The 20,816-nt window shown below is 37.5% G+C and overlaps 1 protein-coding gene across 1 annotated transcript in view; it reads left to right on the top strand.

Moving 5' to 3' along the window:
* The window catches only part of BLTP3B (bridge-like lipid transfer protein family member 3B), a 61,025-nt gene that overhangs the window by 26,211 nt on the left and 13,998 nt on the right, over nucleotides 1-20,816 (top strand). Inside the window, exons 7-17 of the mRNA XM_075151970.1 lie at nucleotides 481-651; nucleotides 1,937-2,117; nucleotides 3,501-3,584; nucleotides 9,894-10,076; nucleotides 10,178-10,296; nucleotides 12,162-12,303; nucleotides 13,053-13,246; nucleotides 15,236-16,734; nucleotides 17,158-17,333; nucleotides 18,772-18,908; nucleotides 20,495-20,645. Coding sequence (XP_075008071.1) covers nucleotides 481-651; nucleotides 1,937-2,117; nucleotides 3,501-3,584; nucleotides 9,894-10,076; nucleotides 10,178-10,296; nucleotides 12,162-12,303; nucleotides 13,053-13,246; nucleotides 15,236-16,734; nucleotides 17,158-17,333; nucleotides 18,772-18,908; nucleotides 20,495-20,645 — 3,037 coding nt within the window. The remainder of the gene's footprint in view (nucleotides 1-480; nucleotides 652-1,936; nucleotides 2,118-3,500; nucleotides 3,585-9,893; nucleotides 10,077-10,177; nucleotides 10,297-12,161; nucleotides 12,304-13,052; nucleotides 13,247-15,235; nucleotides 16,735-17,157; nucleotides 17,334-18,771; nucleotides 18,909-20,494; nucleotides 20,646-20,816) is intronic.

The following is a 20,816-nucleotide window of genomic DNA, read 5'->3' as shown; positions in this document are numbered from 1 at the left end:
TTTAAATTTAGGCCATGTAAAATGTGGAATTCCCTGAATTAAATTTTTAATAACATATAATCGGTAAGATTGTAAAGTTTACAAGAAATATTGCAGGCAGAATTTGAAGATGAAGACCTTGCACAGGTCCTACTAATGAAATTGTTTGATCTGCAGAGCTTTGTTTATGATGATGCATGTTGTCTTACCTCTCTAGATTCAGGCAATATTTACATTACTTACATTTAGAGAAATGCATCAGTTTAATATCCAATGCATGCCAAACAAATAAAAAGTGAGGCATAAATATACTATATCTTAGGTACTTTTTAGTTAATGAGAGGAATAAAATTTAAAATAAAAAATGTTTGTTATTTATATGGAAGAAATTTGCTTTCTGGGAAGTGTGGTTTTGTATGCAACTTTTTTTTTTTGTATTTGATATAAGAAATGTAAGTATTTAATGGACCCATTTGACTTGGTTAATTTTTTATTCTACAGTTAAAGGATTGTAATGTAGTGGCATCAAAACTGGTTCTGATTCTGGATGATTTGCTATGGGTTTTGACTGATTCCCAGTTGAAAGCCATGGTGCAGTATGCCAAATCTCTTAGTGAAGCCATAGAGAAATCAACAGAACAGAGAAAAAGCTTGGCTTCTGAAACAGCACAGGTATGATAATTGATTGTCTCACTTATCATTATCAGGTGTTCTAAAATATAACACAGTGTAGTTAGTTGTGTTAATTTATTTTAGAGAATGTTCAGTTACTCATTTTCATTCAGCTGTATATCTCAAATTACATTGGGAATGAATTACAGTTATATAACAGACTTTTTTTACAAGATTTTGTGTATTGATGTTAATTGCAGGAAAGAAAAAAGTTGTATTTCTTTATCCATGTACAGAATATTTAAAGTTGATTAACTATTTAGTAAATTTGCTCTCCAAATATTTTCTGGTTATGAATTAAAAAAAAATTAAGACACAGTAAGGTAACCCTAATGTGTGGATAGATATGCTTACTATAATGATTTAAAGTGCTTGTCCAGTTTGTTTTCATGGTACTGAAAAATTAGTTTTCAGTAAGAGCTTCCCTTCATGCAGCTCTCTTGCTGGAATATATGGTGAAAAATAATTCTACTTTTAACATATTTCTGCTGGCATGGTTGTGATATTGATGCTGCATGTAGGATAGTCTTACGTAAATCTTGGTCGTCTTTCAGCACATACAGCAGACTAGACCAACTGGGCTTTGTGAGTGTTGGGGGGAGGGACCTCTTCTTGTGTGTGAAGAAGCAGGACAAATACACTGATAAGTCCTAGAAGAAGAAAACATAATTTATTACTAAGACTGATTGAGTAATTTGTATAGCATCTCTTACAATAAAGCTAGTGTACTGTAATGGAGAGTTCAGTTCTTGTGGTGGTCCTGATGACTTATGATGTGATTTGATGGTTTAGCTACAGCAATCGAATGGTTAGCTGTTACGGAGCAGGGAAGTCCTGATGCTTCAATTCCCTGTACTTGCATCTCACCAATTCCCTGGTGCTGGCACCAGCTCACGTTTGACCCTATTGTGATGTAGTTTGGGGAACTAAACTAGCAGAAATGAGCCCAACAAAAAATTGATAGTTTTCTGCTGGTTTAGTTCCCTGAACAGCTTGCAACAAAAGTTAGAAAAATACCAGTGCTGCAAATGACAGGTGTAAAGAAGTGTGGGGGAAGGGGAGAATGGGGGATGCACTGCCATTGCCTCTTTGTGACACCTAGCCGTTAGTTCAACTTAGCTTTATTCTGAAACAGCACACTTAAATCTCGGTAATGATTCAAGGTGAATGTATGTAGTGCAGATTCTTCCTTATTTCAAAGGCCTGTTTTGAGTAAGTAAAAGGATACTTATGCTTGAAAGGAACGATAAACTTTATAAATCAATATGATTAAATATTTTTTCAGAGCTCTGCCCCTGCACCCAGCTCTCAGCAGATGAAAGCGCACCAGGCAACAGCAGCACCTGATCAAAATGATGCAATAGTAAAATTGTTCAATGATTTTGATGTTAAGGAAACTTCTCATCACTTAGTAATTTCCCATTTGGACCTACATATATGTGATGATATCCATTCTAAAGAAAAAGGTAACTTTTTTTTTTAAAGTAACATGCCTATGAACCATAATCACCTTTAGAAGATATTTTGAGGAATACAATAATGTTAATCAAGAATCTGTCTTTATTTTAGAGGAATATTCAGAATTGTCTTCAGTTTTTGTAGACACATTTAAAATCAGTTAGATGCCTCTATCAGGACAACATTTCATTATTAAATGTAATTATTTTATAATAAATGCAATAAAAACTGCTAAGAATGCTAGTAGCTTCAGTGCTTTTCCTGTCTTCTAGAAACATTCTGTCCAGTCTGATTGTTACTGCTGTTTTTTTTCTTTTATATTATAAGTTAACTGGGTTATGAAGAATGCAGTAGCAACATTACTGGCTTGAAAGGGTCACTATACAATCCGCTCCTGTAATACTCTTATAAAATACAGACTAATAAAAGAGCAGTCCTCTTTGTGTTACTAATTTAGGGAATTTGGTATGCTCTGCAGCACATAGAAAGAACGGAACAAGTGTTCTGTGGCCGTATAATTTTGTGTGTAATACTTGTACTTTGGTGGTGTTTTGGTTTTTTTTTAAATGAAAGGCTATTGCATATAGCCATATTTAGAATCAGAAAAAAAGAAGACAAATGACACTTCTTTCATGCCTTTTAAAAGTGATCAGAAGAGAATGACATATCAGTTTATATCCTAGGAGCTGGCTAGTCATTGAAAAATTTATGGAGGCATACAAGGTCTGTTGAAGAAAACAGTATGAAAAACTTAGGTTTTAGCGAATGTATTTCCTTGATTAGGGAAGACACTTGCAGAGCAGCAGAGCATAAGGTTCAGTGGCTAGAGACGTATTTTCTTACATGCAGTGTATCTACTGCAGTTGGGATTTATCATTCTTAGTGAGATCTCTTTATTGTTCCTTTATTTTTGGCCATGAAGTTCAAATTTAGCAGTGGAAAAAATCAGAACAGAGGACTCTCAGAAGACCTCTTCACTGCAATAATACTTGTCAAATAAACAACAAATTATATTTACAATATTCTTGAAAGTGAATGTTGACTTCAAATGACTGATCATAACCATATATTCTGTGTGAAAAGTTTTGTTTCAGAAAAACTGCAGTAATGTGTGTTCGAAGAGTTGTCTTTACTTTTTAACAGCATTTAAAACAATATGCAATTTGTTAGTAGTGACCAAGTACAGAACATGGAGTGCTATAGAAGGCTGATCTTTAGAAACCAGGGAAGACTACCTGAATGGAAATTTTGAGGGAAGATAATGAGATTGCAAGGAGAGTCAGTAAAGGGGAGGAAGAAGTAGCTGTTAGGTATTTAAAGGAATGCAGCAACATGAGAACTAACATGCTAAATACAATGTCTGCAGAGCTGAGCATTGTTTTATTTTACAGACTCAAATAGACGTATTACAGGAGGGGCCATGCAGCTTTCCTTCAGCTATTTAACAGTGGACTATTATCCATTTCACAAAGCAGGTATGAAAGTGAGCATTTTGTGAATTGCCTGTGCATGTACTATCTTGCTTGAATACTAAAAAGTTTGTGTGTGTGTGTATTATGTATACAGCTTGGATAATAATGTTCTAAGCATTCGAAATATGCACCTTTTTATTTCCTTCTGTATGCAAAAACAAATAACAAAAGCAACAACCTGGGAACCAATTTAATTTCTGTAAATGAGCTCTTTTAGGCCAAACACTTTTCCTTTTTACTCTTCTGTTTGGTCAACAAAATGGTGTTTACACATTTCTGACATGAAGAGAATTGTGTGTTGACAGAGGAAGGCAGTATGGCAGATTGAGAATTCACGAATTGGATATTTGCAAGAGTCAATCTGCTAGATTTTTTTCCGTGTAGAAGTCTATCATTCTATGTCCATTTCCAAGCAATGTTTTGTTTTTTATTTTATTTTGCTAAACAAGAATCCCAGTGTATAGAGGTTCAATTGCATAACCTGTTGTTAAGGAATTGTTATTAAACAGATGCTAGCAATTTCCAAATCATTTGTAGTAAATATGTTTTTCAGAAATCTAAAAAATTTAGAAGAGATAAAATAAGTTTGCTGTTGAATTTGAGATCAAAGGCAATACAGTACAGTGGAGGGACTTTTAGTTCGTGGGGAGGTTGGTTGTGCTTTGTTTTGCTTTTTACTATCACAGACCAGTCATTTTGGAGTGATTATCCACATACATTAAAGATGTGAATTAGCTGTAGCTTGCCTCCTGTCGTTCTTGTCACTCATTGGTTGCAGATGGAATCCTGTAATGTCAATCTATTTCATTCATAAGTAGGAAGTATAGTTTTTGCACGTTAAAAAATGTAATTTAGCGTAAGTTAAATAAACATACACAGCCACAGAAAAGCATATGCTTAAGAAAAACAGTATTCTTTCTTTGCTATAGATTGGCCTAATATGGTTTGAAATTTGATATTGATTTCCTGCCCTATAAAAGTGGGACCTTAAGTTACAGAGATTTAACACATGCCTGTCTTGTGACCAGCTATGTTTTTCATTTACTGGCATTTCTGATTCCTACTATGTGTAAGTGAGGGTCTGATCTATCTAAGATTTCTGTGAGATCTCTTCAGAGAAAATGTAGAGAACGAGGGAAATAGGCGGATTGTTTGTTTTGGAAGGATTCTTAGCCAGATTGAACCATACACTGAGAATACTTTTAGGTAATGGCTACATGGGACGTAACTCCCCCTACATGAAACCAGAGATGATAAAGATCATCTGCAGAGCAAAGGTGGTGCCTCTAAAGGTAGTGTCCTCCTGTCCACCTTAAATGGTGTTCTGTACAGGTATGTTTAAGTAACAGAAATCTAGGTCTCACTAATAAGCTATGACAAAAAACTGCCAAAGGTGGTGCTGTTTGATCCAGTAGGGTGTCTGTGTGGAGGGGAAGGGAACATGCCAGAAAGTTTAATCTTGAAAGTTCAAAGGGAGTTCTCTGGTCATGTAGGTATCATGCCTCTATATACTGCTGTATCAGGTATCACCTGATATGCAGAGCATTCCTGCCCTGAAGTCAAGGCTCTGCAATATTGCATACTGAAGGACAACACCGTATTGATACTCTATAACAGTGGGCAAGGAGGAAACAGCTATATACTTCTGTGAGTGTTACCAGACTTGTTTTCTTGTTTTGTACCTCTCTGGCCTATGGAATATTTAGAAATGGCTCTTTTGGTATAGTCTTCTTGGAAATGGCAATTAATCCTTCATGAAAAAGCCGTCAACAATTAATTATTTTGCAGATTGGGTTCTTGTGGGGAGTTTTTTCTTTATTTGTTTTTGCAACAGACCCCACCCAGAAAGACTCTGAAGGGAATCTGAGGCGTAATTGCTGTAGGGTAAACTTCTAACCCATTGAAAATCAATAGCCTTCCAACAATAGCCTTTCATAATACTTAAGAAAAATGAAGCAGGTTGTGTGTCCATTGACTGTGATAACCCTAACATAAGCCAGACTTACTGGATGTTGTAAACCTGTCTGTACAGCAATCCATCGCTTTACTAGTCCTCCCAGACCTGCTCTCACAGAAGCTTTTATGCAGATCCATTATCTGTGCAGCTGATGTGTTGCTGGAGGATGATCAGAGAAAGCTGCTGCTTTGCCATCATGCAGGACATTTTGCAGCACAGGAAATTCTTGATCAAGCTGATATATTGAGAGCATATGAGAAATTGGAAGGCATTTTCTTCCTGGGCAACCAGCAACCAATTCAGATGGTAGCAACATCAGTGCCAGCTCCACTAAAATATTGTTTTCTTGTTACAATCTGGCCTGCTTTTCACTTTTCACAGATAAATGTGGCAATGACATCTCCATATATAGAATTGTAGAATAGTTGAGGATGAAAGGCATCTCTGGAGATTGTCTAGTCCAACCTCTGTGATGAAAATGGTGTCAATTGAAGTTAGCTTCCCGGGATTGTGTCCAGTTAGGTTTTGAGTAGCTCCAAAGATTGAGACTCTACAAGCTCCCTGGGCGACCTAGTCCAGTGTTTAACCACACTCACAATAGAAAAGCTTTTTTTTTTTTTAATGTTTAAGTGGAATTTCTTGTATTTCACTTTGTGCTTATTGCCTCTTGTCCTGTCACTGGGCAACACTGAGAAGAATCTGGCTCCCTCATCTTTACTCCCCCCATCAGTCATTTATACACATTGATAAGATCCCTCTGAGCCTTCTCTTCTCCAGGCTAAATGATCCCAGCTATCTCAGCCTTTCCTTGAAGGGTGTTCCAGTCCCATAAGTATCTTTGTGACCATTTGCTGGACTCACTCCAGTTAAGTCGCTGGCCATCTTGTACTGGAGAGCCCAGAACTGGACCCAGCACTCCAGATGTAGTCTCACCAGGGTTGAGGAAAGGGCATGGATCACCTCCCTTGACCTGCTGGCAGTGCTTTTCCGAAGCAGCCCAAGGTGCTTTTGGCATTCTTTGCATCAAGGACACATTGCTGGTTCATAGTGAACTTACTGTCTCAGGTTTGGTTTTTTTTCTGCAAAGCTGCTTCCCAGCTGGTCAGCCTCTAGCCTGTACTCCAGATGCTGGACTTGGATTTCCCTTTGAAGTTCATGATATTACTGTTGGGTCACTTTTCTAGCCTTTTGAGGTCCCTTTGAATGGTAGCACAACCACCTGGTGTATCAGCCATTCCTCCTAGTTTTGTACCATCTGCAAAGCTGTTGAAGGTGTACTCTGTCCCATCATCCAGGTTATTAATGAAGATATATTGGCCCCAGTATTGGCCCTGGGGTTTTACCACTGCTGATTGCCTCCAGCTGGACTTTATGCTGCTGATCCCAACCCTTGAAGACTTAACAGTTTAGCCAGTTTCCTGTCCACCTCACTGTGTACTTAACCTAGTCAGTACTTCGTCATTTTGTCACTGAGCATGTTACAGACAGTGTTGAAAGCCTTGCTAAAGTTGAGGTAAACGACATCCACTGCTCTCCCCTCATCCGTCAAGCAAGTCATAGTAGAAGGCTGTAAAGTTCATCAGGCATGATTTCGCCATCATAAATCCATGCGTGTGTACTCCCAATAATCTTCCTGTCCTTAATGTATTTTGAAATTATTTCCAGGATTATTTGCTCTGTTGCCTGCTGTTATCCCCCTCCATTACCTTCTTTGAGGTGAGGCTGACCGTCCTGTTGTTCTTTTCATCCTCCTTCTTGAAGATAGGAATGGTATTCACTTTCTTCCAGTCCTCAGGAACCTTTCCTTATCACTATTCAAAGATAACCTTTCAAAGATAATTCGGAGTGGCCTCCCCATGACATTGGCCAGCTCTCTCAGCACGTGTTTGCATCTCATCAGAATCCCATGGACTGGTGCATGTCTGATCTGTATTACCATTATCCTAAGGTAATGCTCCTCTGCCGAGGGGAAGGTTTCCGTGCTCCAGACTTTCCCAAAGTTCTGAAGGACCTGGGAATTCTGAAGGCAAGAGTTACCAGTGAAGACTGAGGCAAAGTCGTCATTGAGTACCTCAGCCTTCCCCATGTCGTTTTTCACTAGGTCCCTTCAGCAGCAAGCCCAAGCTTTCCCTACTCTTCCTTTTGCTGGTGATACACCTGTAGAAGCCTTTCTTGTTGTTCTTAATGCTTCTTATTAGATTCAACTCCAGATAGGCTTTGGCATTCCTAACACCATCCTCCATATTCTTTTTGGGTAACCTGGTGCTGTTTCCACATCTTATACTCTTCCTTTTTATCTTTGAATTTAGTCAGGAACTCCTGGTTCATCCACAGAGGCCTCCTTCCACATTTGCTGGATTTCCTGCTTTTCAGGATGGACCGTTCTTTGGCTTCAAGGTGATTCTTGAACATCCGCCAGCTCTCCTGGACCCCTCTTCTGGCCAGGGTTATATCCCACGAGATTCTTTCAAGCAGGCCAAAGGCTGTTCTCTGAAGTCCTGAGTTGTCATTCAGCTTTTTGCCTTGTTCCTTCACCTCAGAATCCTGAACTCCACCATGTCATGGTCACTGCAGCCAAGGCTACCCCTGACCTTCACATCCCTGACCAGTTCTTCCTTTTTGGTAAGAATTGGGCCCAGCAAAGCATGTGCTCTCTTTGGCTCCTTGATTACCTGTGTTAGGTTTTTCAGAAACCGCATGGATTACTTGTGTCTTTCTGGGTTGTGCCTCCAGTGATACCGGGGTGGCTAAAGTTCCTGATGAGGACCAGGGTCTGTGAACGTGATACTTCTTCCAGTTGTCTGAAGAGGGCCTCATCGTCTCTCTCATCAGATGGTCTGTAGCAGACACCCACCACATCATCATCCATGTTGGTCTGCCCTCTAATCCCAACCTGTAAGCGCTCAGCTGGCTGATCATCCATCCCAAGGCAGAGCTCCACGTGCTCCCACTGATCTCACTGAAGGGGCAACTCACCCTCCTTGCCACCTTGGCCTCTGCTTCTCAAAGAGCCTGTGTCCATCCTTCGCAGCATTTCAGTCGTGTGTGCTATCTCATTGTGTCTCTGTGATCCCAATGAGATCATAGCCCTGCAACTGCATGCAGTTCTCTTAATTCCTCCTGCTCCCACGTGTTCCTCATGCTGCATGTGTTAGTGTGCGAGCACTTCAGAGAGGCACCTGCCCGTACTGACTTCCCAGAAGGGGTATGAGAGCTTTCCCTATAATGCTGCTGTCCTGTAGGTACTTCAGAGTTTATGTGCATATGCTTGGGGTGACGCCACTTCAGCCCTGTTTTGGAGAATCCCAGCTTCATGGACTTGAATTTGATGTATCTTTGCCCTCTTTTTCTCTTTCTGTTTTCTTCCCTGTTCCTTTCTCTTCTTCCTTAGCTAGAAAGATGTGAATAACCATCAAAAGGCTGTGAGGCAGGAAGGTGGGGAAAAATGTCGTCTCTTGTTATAGGCCCCTCCCTTAAAGTTTCTTCCATACTGAAATCTTTGCATTTGGACTTGAAATCACAATTTTTTCCCAAAGCATTTTCCTGTTTTAATAGCAACCATATCTACTCATCCCCAGTGTAAGTATCCAAAACCTCATTAAGTCCCAAATAAAGTAAGTTTTCACATGCTGGTATTTAAAGAGCGATGTACCACTTGATAGAAGATATTTGTATTGCATCCTTATTATCATGCAGGTTAGTAGACTGTCTTTACTGGGACTGTTTGAAGAGATCTCAATTTCTTTCAGAGGTTTGAATCTTTGACGAACAGAAACATGTTAGGAATAAAAGAGTTTCCACTGGGCTTGATTTTTAAGGCTGTGTGTGCTGCAGCACTGATTGAACTTACCTTTTTGTTTGTTGGCTAGAAAGCCAAGATAAAAATAATACATTTCCGGAAAGGGACCAGGAACTTCTTAGGACACAGTTCTGGCAGAAAAGATAAGCTTGGAAAAAGTGAGCATGAGAACATTGTTCTGTTAACTTGCTCTCACATGTATTTTTTTTTCCCTCAGTTAAACATTTTTTTGCATGTTCTCACATATGACATTAATGTGTCAAATTTCTCTGAAATGGAAATATTCAGTGATGTTTTGAGCATTAGTTAGTGGTGTTAAAAGGCAGGTGGCAATATTATTTTGTTTTCTGAGTGATTTTTGTGAAGCAGTGAGGCTTGTTTTTATGTAATATATAACTTCTGTTTTAATGTCTGTTACAACTTCTGTTGTTCTGTAATTACAACATGCAATGAGATTATATTTTGAAGAAGAATTGTGAAATAGTGGAAATTTGTTATCCAGTTAGAAGCAAACTTTAAAATGAGTTAATATTTCCCCCATTTCTCTTATTTGCAGGAGACAGCTGCAATCACTGGATGCATTATAGTGATGCCACTAAAACCAGAAGTGGATGGGCCAAAGAATTATTAAATGAATTCAAAAGCAATGTTGAATTGCTTAAGCAGGCTGTGAAGGACCAGGTCATAGATTCTCCTCCCAAATCACCACCTGCTGTATCTCCTCAGAACCTACAAACAGGTACTTTGTTTGCATCACTAATGCTCTAATTCCATGAAATGTTAAAACTATTCTAAAAAGACTGTTCTGTTCAATGATTCCATCACTATTCTTTCCTACAGGCAAGGAACAGATACCGAAAGGAACATCTAGGGCTTCCTCTGTATCTTCCCAACAACCAAAGGGCAAACTGATGTCTAGTCCTATTGTGGTTAGACTTGCAGATTTCAATATATATCAGGTACATTTCTTCAAGTTAGTAAAACTGGGGCTACTTTGCCCTTGACTGTTACGTAACTATGTTTTTTAAGGGACAATTCCAAAGCCCATTGAAGTTAATAGAAGTCTTTCCATTCATTATTGGATTAGACCTTTATGGGCCTGCTTCTGCTTTGTTAAAATTGGTGGATATTTTCTTATCGACTTTATATTAGATGATACCCCATCACAATTATGTTTTGGATCCAAATTCTCCTGTTCCCCAAATCCTGACATTTGGAATTTCATCTTTTCATTGTACTATGTTAGGTACCCAATATTTTAATCGGTGGTTTTGTATTTCATGCTTTTCTTATTGTTATCTTTTTTCGAAGTATATGGATTTTTTTTTTTAAATGTTAAATTAAGAGTTTTTAAAATTTTTCTCCAGCCCCTCCCTCCCTCAGTGATATTTTGAGTAGACACTTTAACCATTCTCCCCCTCTCCCTGCCTGCTCCCCCTCCCCCCTGATTTGTTTGAGCAAGTAGCTTTAGTTGTTGGTTGTGGTCCAGCTTCACTCTTCGGTGCAGATAGGAGGCAACTGGAGTAGAGAAGGAGTATATCTCTAAGGCAGAATGGTAGTGATACAGGAGGATCTACTCTAAATTTCAGGTCCTAAAAAAATTGCTTAGTGTGTGCCCTTAGTCGTTGTGACTTCTACTTGCTCGTGTTCCAATTTTCAATGCTTTTTGGCCATATCATTTCTGGTAGACTGGGAGGTTGCAGCTTGCTGCCAGGAGCCTTCATCTGGGTTTGAAGTGGTTTTATAATATCATTTTGTACTGTCGGTGTTTTCATTTGCCTTCTACTCTTCAGATGCTTGTCTCCTCCTCCCCCCTACACAAATGCATTTTCAATTTTTTTTAGTTGTCATTATTTCTATACAACTTACAAAAAGCTATTTTTCTAAATAGGTCTGTTATTACTTGAATTTTTGTGTGTGTTAATACAGAGATGTTTGCTGCTTGAAAACAGCTACATAGAGTGAAGCAGGCTTATAAAGGATACATATTCATTATTTCCAGTGAAACTAATACAAGTAGACATCATCATATATTCAATAAATTAGCTAATTTCAAACTAGCAGTCTGACCTAGTAAGTGTGGATGAAAGAGCTTTGTTTTGACAACATACTTTTTGAACTAGGGTACATTCCAGGAAATTTAAGGTCAAATATATATCAAAAAGTGATCTCTTTCTTGTTTCATAATTACATTGGAAGGAAACAGAAATGGAGGATTACTGTTCTATAGTGTCTTGATTCTCCTGTGAAGTAGACCTTCAGGCATAGCCAAGCATACGTATCTCTGCCAGGTGCATGCTGAACACCTTGCTTAGCAGTATACAGTCGAGAGTTGGCCCATGTACTGGAATCTGTCCTTATGACAGTACAAGGACTTCCTAACACTTGTGTAACAAACTTATCTAGCTTATCTATCCCTTATCATCTAGATACGGGATCCTTTTGGACAGACAGTATGCAGATATGCCACGTCCTAGCATAATTGCTTATACAGGAGCTGTAGTGTTTGCAGTAAAGGTATCAGATCATTCTAGGCTTCTACTGAACGCCTTTGAAAGTGACCTGCTGCCTCCTGCCTCTCATGAAGGAAGGGGATCTGGTACCGTTGATACTATATAGTTTTCTTGTGAAACTGTTCTATGTGGATTGCTTCTACTACAAGGTAACTAGGTGTTTCTCATTGTCAGCACTTTGTGTAGTTGGGGATCTACATCTGAGAGCAGTGGAATGTTACCCTACTAGGGGCAGTGCCTTGCAACTACAAATGCTTTCTGATTTATAAAAATGTAACGTATTAATGAAATTAATCTTTTATCTTTTACAGGTTTCAACAGCGGACCAGTGTCGTTCTTCCCCTAAAGCTCTGATCTCTTGCAATAAAAAGTCACTTTATCTTCCACCAGAAATGCCAGCTATTCATATTGAATTCACTGAATATTACTACCCAGATGGAAAGGACTTTCCTAGTAAGACTTTTTTTTTGTACTGAACCATAAATTTTGCGTGTTACTTTCACCTTTATGAAGCTCAATACTGATTCCAGGTTGACAACTGGAAATAGGTAATAGCTTTCTAAAATGGAAACAACACTGCTCCATTTCCACAGTGCTTGCTCCTGGCAAACTCCTATAAATACTGGTTTTTATAAATATGGTTTTTAAGTCTGAAAACACTCACACCATTTTTACTGACACATAAATTATTCATTTTCCAACATGCACGTATTGTTTCTCTAGTTCCACTGTCTGGCTACATAAAATTCAAACTATTGCAGTAGTATCTAAGATGCAACAAAGATCTGCTGGAGTTATTTTTATTAATGTGTTATGGGGCTGGCCCTGTTTTATATGCAGAAATGTCAGTGGATTTCTTGGGGATGGGACTTGAGGACAGCAAATCTCCTTGGTCCTGCCCTTCCTCTGTAATGAGGACATTCTCCCCCTCTCCTCAGACTTCATTCTATTCTCATATTAGCTTTTACATTCAAAAATTCAGTTACTTGCTTGGAGTGAGAGAAAGAAGCATCATTTTAGGTATCCCCTAACAATTTATTCTTCCTTGGGACCAAAGGAGTGGGTTTCCATTCTTTCTCTGATGTAAAATGCTGGTGAAAGTGTAGGTCTGCACTCGTTTTTTTTAAAAACGAAACAAAAACAAAAACCAGCCCCTAAACATTTTACTTATTTTCATGATTTTGTTTTGTTTTCTCTTTTAGTTCCATGTCCAAATCTGTATGGCCAGCTGAATGCTTTACAGTTCACCCTGGATGAGAGAAGTATTCTTTGGCTAAATCAGTTTGTGTTGGATTTGAAACAGAGTCTTATTCAGTTCATGGCCATGTACAAGTTAAATGACAATTCAAAATCAGATGAACATGTTGATGTTAGAGTTGATGGACTAATGTTAAAGGTACGTTGTCATTGAAGAGGGGTTTTGTGGTTCCTTGGAAGAAAATACTTTTTCTCTTATTCTGAAAAGCTGTTAGCAAAGCAGCTTAAGGAATAAATGGACAAATAAATGAACAAACAACCCACGCAATAAGCAACGCTGCTCTGCAAAACTATGCAGAATATGATAGTTTGAAGACAGACATCTGTCTTCCATACTACTTCATCTATGTCCTAGGGGTATTTTCATTTGTATTGAAGACCTGAATGGGAGTATTAACAAATTATTTCACTGTGTTCAATAAAGCTGACATAGCAGAGGAGAAAAAATTGAGCATTGAAGTAAAAATAGCTAGCAAAAATTTAATATTTGCACTCTATATTAATGGAAGGGCCCTCCCTTGTTCCTCTGGTTGTAGTATATCAAAACTTTTTCGTCTTGTTAGTGAATGCCTGGAGTAAAGAAAGCAGTTCATCTGAAGGTTTATTTCCTTGGGTCTCCAAAACCCATTCTAACTGTTTTCTGTTTCACGCTGGCCCTTGGCTGCAGTTCAGGTGCACAAGTTCTCTATATGTTTATTCCAGAGGAGTGGTGCTTGTTAATGCAGCTGAACATCAGATTTTTGCTTCCCTTGTCTTCTCCTTCTTTGGAGGAGAAGGATTATCAAGCAGACAATTTCCCCTGCCCCTGCCTCGATTTGCATTGGGCATTGGTTTCCATGGTTCAGAGGTGAACAAAACAATGAGTCTTTTCGATGGTGCCCACAGGAGAGGTTTCAAGGGTTCTAAAAAAGTCAGCCTATAAAGAGATGGTTATCTTCCTAAGGCTCTTGGTGCCTATTTAATGGAACTTTAAAAGGACATGGTTTGTACTGAATGAAAACAATTACTGAGAGCTAACAACCAGGCAACTACAGACTGATCTGATATTGAATTACTCTACGTGAATAGCCCACTAAACTAAGAGAAGATAAAAGTATTCTTAAATCCCTCAAACCTTGATTCATATTAATTATTTTATCCCTGTATTAACTGCATTATTTTTATTCTAGCAAATTATGGATCTTTTATAATTGGTGTGCTTGATGTTTACATATCATATAGTTAATTATTATGTTAGCTACATGTTTGGTTATTTTGTTCTGAGTCCTTTCATTTACATGAAGAAGCTTCATCACTCCCACCTTTTAAATGTCCTTAGGATGACTTTTTTTACTCTGATCTTTCTAGATTCAGCATGGAGATGTTGTGACAGAAGGTAGTATCACTGATACTAGCAAAACTAGTGTGGCCAAGGTCCATGTTAACGACATCAGATACAGGATTTGGCATATATTTCCTTTAAAACTTGCACTAAAGATATGCAAGTTAAATTAAATCCAGTATACTGAACTATTTTGTTGTTTTTTAGGAGTTGGAGTATATTTTTATTTTTATGATGAAAAGAATTATTATGATTATCAGATAATGGTCACAAAATACCTATTCTATATTCTGCAATGTTAAGAATATTAGCTGTGTTAGCACATTCAATTGTTTCTTTGTATCTTAACATAGAAATAAAATACTGTAGTACTCAGTGTAGTGAAAAACCGTATTTGACAAATCAGATTGAAAACCAGAGAATTATAATTTGGAGTTCAAAGCTATAAATACTTGGAACACTTGAAGAAACTCTCTGCCAAGCTGTTTGAGTTGAAGAAATGAGACACTTCAGCCTAATATAGCTGACCTAAATCTAAATCCTTCAGATAAGAAAAGCCTGAGACCCTTACGTTTTTGTACATCGAGTTTTAGATGCCACAGCATCCTTCTTAAAAATGACTGGAAACACAAATGATAATCTGTGAGCCTGATTTACCCCTGTTCTGTGTTAGTATACTTGAGTTCTCATAAAATTATAATTATATTCCTTTATTTTAGCTGTCATGGCTGTTACTTTGTTTCTTTAATTGTATACCTTCTTAATCTACATATTTCTAACTAGACAAAATATATTTCTGTCTTGCAGTTCATCATCCCATCTGAAAACAAACCTGAAATTCATAAAGATCAACCTCGTTCACTTTCCATTCAAAGTTCAGAGATGATTGCTACGAATACCAGATACTCACCAAACTGCAGACACTCTGATCTAGAAGCTTTGTTTCAGAACTTCAAAGACACTGAATTTTTCAGTAGAACTTTCACCACTTTTCCTAAGTCCCAGAAGAATTTTAATCTTTTGCATCCAATCTTCCAGAGACATGCTCATGAACAAGATACTAAAATGCATGATGTTTATAAAGGTTATATCATCCCAAAATTGAATAAATATGCATTAAAGACATCTGCAGCTACTGATGTTTGGGCCTTGCATTTTTCCCAGTTTTGGATAGATTATGAAGGAACGAAAAGTGGGAAAGGCCGACCAGTAAGCTTTGTGGACTCATTCCCACTTTCACTTTGGATTTGCCAGCCGGTAAGATTTGCAAAGTCACAAAAAGAGCTTTTATCGCATAATCAGGCAGTTTTGAACATTCCAAAAAGTGAATCTAGTGATCTTGCTAGTAGACTGCAACGTAAAAAACTTCTAAAGGAATATTACAGCAGTGAGACGGAGCCCTTGACCAACGGCATTCAAATGTCGGACACTTCAGGAGTGCGTTCTGAAAGCTCTTCCTCTGATGCGGATGTACATGTTCTTGTCCATGTTCAAAAACATGTAAGCGTGCAGATCAATCATTACCAGTATCTTTTTTTGCTGTTTCTCCATGAATCTCTTGTATTGCTCCTGGAAAACTTAAGGAATGATGTAGAAGCAGTGACAGGAAAACCTGCAAAGCAAACAGATGTCTGCATTGGGATCCTGCTGAAAAGTGCGGAACTAGCCTTACTACTCCATCCCGTGACTCAGGGAAACCCTTGTAAGCCTCCAGTTGTGGAAGAAGGAAGTCCCATGGCATCAGAACTCTCCCCTTTGGGAAATGGGGAAGCTCTTACTTCAGAGGGTAAATTAGTTGGCAATAAGATAGTGCAAGCTGGTATTACTAGTTTTGGTTATGTAAATGACTGCAAGCCTCTGAATGCTGAAGGTAATAAAGGAATTTTAATAGATCCTCCTTTGTTTAAATCAGACAGTAATATGGATTTTCAGAAAGGAACATCATTTTCAGATGATGCATCAGATAAAGGTTTGGGAGATACGAGTGAAGGAGGAAGCAGTGGACTTTTTAGTAGAAGTGATTCAGAGGAGGTCTGTGGACCTCTAAGCGAGAAAAGTAGCTTGCATCCTAGGGATTCAGCGTCCATTTTAAATAAGAGAGAAGATTCTACTGAATTTTTCATTGATAAAGAGGATGACAAAAACATATTCTCAAATAAGTTAAATGGACAGGAAGGCACAACAGAAGGCTGCCCTAACCAAGTCACTGACTTGGAAACAGAAACTGCCTTAGAATCTGAAGAGCTTGAAATCAACAAAGAGAAAGTGACTTCCGTTAGAATGTTTGCGTCCCAGTCTTCATCAAGGTATAGAAGATTTCATACTAAATCAATTTTCCTACTATTTGAAAGTATTTATCAGTCTTGTTTTAGTAATGGTCAACGGAAGTGAACATCTAGTAGATGAAAACTTTAAAAGTATATAAAAATATAAGATATGCAGTATCCAGCGTTCAATGAAAGCTAAAATGAACTGTTAGTTAATTGATTTAAACTATTTACTTTCAGTTTAAATGTTATGAAATATGTATTGAGAAAAATATTGACAGAAATAGCTACAGGAATGCATGTTGTTTCTATGCTTATCTCTTTTTCTTACCAAAGGATTATTGAATAATCAGATTTTTTCTTTTATATCTTGCCTGGTTTAGAGGGATTTTTTTAAACTAACTTCTGTGTAATTCCTTTAATTTGAAATAATAATTGCCTAATATCTTTATATTTAAAAAGTGTGAAGCCTAAGGAACGCTGCCCGTCCAACCTCCCTGCATTCTCTGTTTCTTACAAGAATATGAAGAGAAGTCCATCACAAGTCTCTCTGGATACCATCTCTATTGATAGTATGATGCTAGAGGATCATTTGATAGAGAGTGATGGAAGTGACAGCCAGAGCTTTCTGGAGAAAGGTAAGTAGGTTTAACAAAATATTTTTAAGCAATACATGAAAATGTTGTTTGTTACTAAAATAAGACTCAAAAGGATTGTAGTGCAGCAAATCCTGGATGCTTTACAGCACTATTTCTGTTAGCTTCTCCAGTCAGTAATATCAAGTATATTCACAGCACATCATTTCAAGGGAAAGCAGTAAGGTATGCTACTTAAGTAGTGCTACTTAATTAAATACGACTTAATTTTCCTCTCTTGAGGAGAGTAAAAGCATTGCAGTGCTATGTTGCAACTCTGAATTAAGCAGAACTGTTCCCTGCTTTGCTTGAAAGCCGTTGCTTTGGCTCTAAGTGTTTACAGGTTTGTACCCTGAATCAGTGTTACGCTTGAAGTGGTAAAGAAGCTTTAATTTTAAAGTCGATGAAAAAGAAATGGATTTTCACTAATACTCACCATGCTAATTACCAGGCAGATGGATTTGGTAGTCTCCTTGCAGCTTGTTCCTTACGGAGCAATTCCTAGCTATTGAGTGTCTAACAGCAGGTATTTGTCCAATTTTTGCTCATCTGTGCATGAGCGTTTGCTCCTGATCTGAGGGAGGAATTCAGACATATGGTAATTATGTCTGTGTAGTCTGTTACATTGTGGACTTATGCAATTGTAATGATCTAGTAGTTCTTCGGCAAAACTGATTAAATTTTCCAATGTCAGGGAATACGATAAGACAACTTGATTTGTACCTCTTTTCTGATAAATTCTACTTTGAATAAAGAATGACAATATTTTTTTCTGTAGGATTTCTTTTCAGTCTAGAGCAATAATGAGAAGAATGCCTCACTTGCAAACCTGTTATATATTTGGATTGTATATTTGTATTCCTGCATGTGCTTATGTGGGAGTATGCCATAAAACACATTTTCCATTTTAAGTAACCTTTTTAGGTCTTTTTAGCCTATTAAACAATATTTAACTGCAGGTTAAGTCTGCATGCTTTCTGGTTGTCAAGGAAACACTACCATGATCACTCTAATGAAAACATATATAGCTTATTTCTCTAACCATAAACCCGCAAACATTTGCTCTGAAGGCACTGTGCAGTGTTTTAGATACATGGCTTGTAATCTTTAACCTTTTTTTCTGCTGGATGAGTTTTATATTTGATTTGGAAGACTAAAAAAAGGCCCTTCACAATTTTTTAAACAATGCATGTAGAGTGCCATTTTGGTTTTGTCACTATACCTTGCCTTACTTGCATAGCATCTAGAACTTTGAACTCTCTGTAAGAGGAATGGATTTGGCAGTTCAATCATAAATATTTGTTTAATAAGCCATTCAACTCATCTTAAAAAATGAGTTAATGTATGCATACAATAACAGACACTGACTTTATTCTTAATGCAGGAGTGATTCAGGTTATGCTATGCTAACTTTGCGTTTTTTCTGATGTATATACGGAAGGTATTACAGCCACAAACTATCAAAGCCCATCAGAAAATGCCCATGAAGGAGGCACAGTGATTGAAAATTGTGATGGGTCATCTCCAGATGCCATGAGCGCTGCTTCAGAGAATGCCCATGAGACTAGTGAAGAAATGGTAATATTATCGAATTCCATTAGAATACATGCTTCAGTAAATTAAACCTTAAAATAGAGCTAAAATGAATGCTTTTAGAGGTGATTTTTCAAATAATTTTGGGAGCTTTTTTTAGTGCATTATGTAAGCCTATAGATCTAGTGCACTTGTATTAAGTACAAATGAAGATTATAATCCAAGTTACACTGAGCATTCTCTGTCCTTGTTATCTCCTCTATAGCCACTGTTGATAAATGACAGTAGCCACTTAAAAACGTCAGAAAATATTTCTGCTTTAGTACGTAGCAATATTTTGTAATATCATAATGTTCTTTTATGCTCTGTTGAATATGATATTTAAAATGAGCTTTTTAACATCATCAAGTATAGCTAAAAGAAGGCACCATAACTCTGACATCTCTTACATGGAGATGTTTCCTTAGCACTGGTAGCATTCTCTAGTATTTGCAAATAGGAGTGTAACAACTGCCCTACTAGGTCAGATCAGAGATGCCTCTTGTCCAGGATTATGTCAGGATAAGGCCCAGTATTTAGAGAAGATTATAAGAGTAGTGCATGCAGAGAGAGATTCCCTCCCTGAGACACCAGATAGGGTCCAACTTTTTCTGTCTGCCTATCTACTTATTCCTTGCTGATCCTTGCCCTAATCAATGCTTCTTAAATTATATTCTTGTATCAGTTAAGGTCATGAACTGGAAACCGAAGAGTATATGGGCACAAAGAAAGACAGTGAATTTACTGAAATCTGTTGTGTGCTTGCTGACTTATTTTCCTTTTTAGTAATGTTAGTCATGTAATCCTAATTTTGCTTTAAAATATTTGTGGATCACTTTCATTTAAAAAAAAATGAAAAAAGGCAGCTCACTTAAATTATTGGTTCCTTTTAAATAAATTTTCAATCATCTGTGCATATAGGTAATATGGAAAAAACAAAATTCGTTCAGATTGTTATGCAAATGCATGTTAGCATATTTTTTTCTTGTAGAATATAACTAAAAAGTCATTAGAAAAATGAGCCCAAAATAGTAGTAACGATGATGTACATATCTCTTCTGATAGCAAAGCTGACTTTTGAAACTGGCTGCTACTTTTTTTTGAAACATACTGCAATCCAATAAATAGAGAAAAAGGGTTGACTACTATGCAGATAGACAAAGTTTAGTAGCCCATCCTTGTTCTTTAACCTGGTCTGATTCAGCACCGCAAATGCTTGCTTGTGCTTATGATAGGCATTAAGTTGAATGCAGCCTTAGACTCTCAGGGGTCACGTAGGTCACATGCTTCTTTGTCAGAAAGTCTGTCTCACTTTTGTGGGTTTTTTGGCCAATTCTGAATTGGTATTAGCGGGTTATAACTGCAAGTGTCTGTCTTTGGACAGACAATCGAGCAACCCATTGTCAAGCCAATGGGTACAAAAAGAAAAGAAGAAGAAATGAGAAAATTTTGTGCTTTTCTGTGAGCAAGGGTCATGGATACAAAGATTCTTCTCCTCTTGTGGGGGAAAAGGTTTAGACAGAACTTAAAAAACAATAACCACTGTAAATTCAATTTATAATCTCATTGTTTTGTCTTGATTTTGTTGGCAGATGTCTGTTGTGGTTTTCCAAATATTTGGTGTTAATGGTGAAATTGACATCAGAGGTGAAGACACAGAAATATGCCTACAGGTCAACCAAGTGATACCAAATCAATTGGGAAATATCAGCGTTCGACACTATCTTTGCAACAGAACTGTGGGTAAGAACTAACAATGAGATCTGAGTGTTGTGAAATTGGAGTGGGAAACATTTGTTCTAAGTAAATAAAAACACTGTATTAGCCTTAAAGCACAAAACAGTTTTATGTTAGTACAATAGCATCCTTTTTATGCTGGTTTGGAATATGTATTCTGATTTCTTTCCTAATTGC

This window comes from Calonectris borealis, chromosome 1, assembly GCF_964195595.1.
Source record: "Calonectris borealis chromosome 1, bCalBor7.hap1.2, whole genome shotgun sequence".
NCBI classification, from domain to species: Eukaryota; Metazoa; Chordata; class Aves; order Procellariiformes; family Procellariidae; genus Calonectris; species Calonectris borealis.
This window is presented reverse-complemented; position numbering and strand designations above follow the sequence as displayed.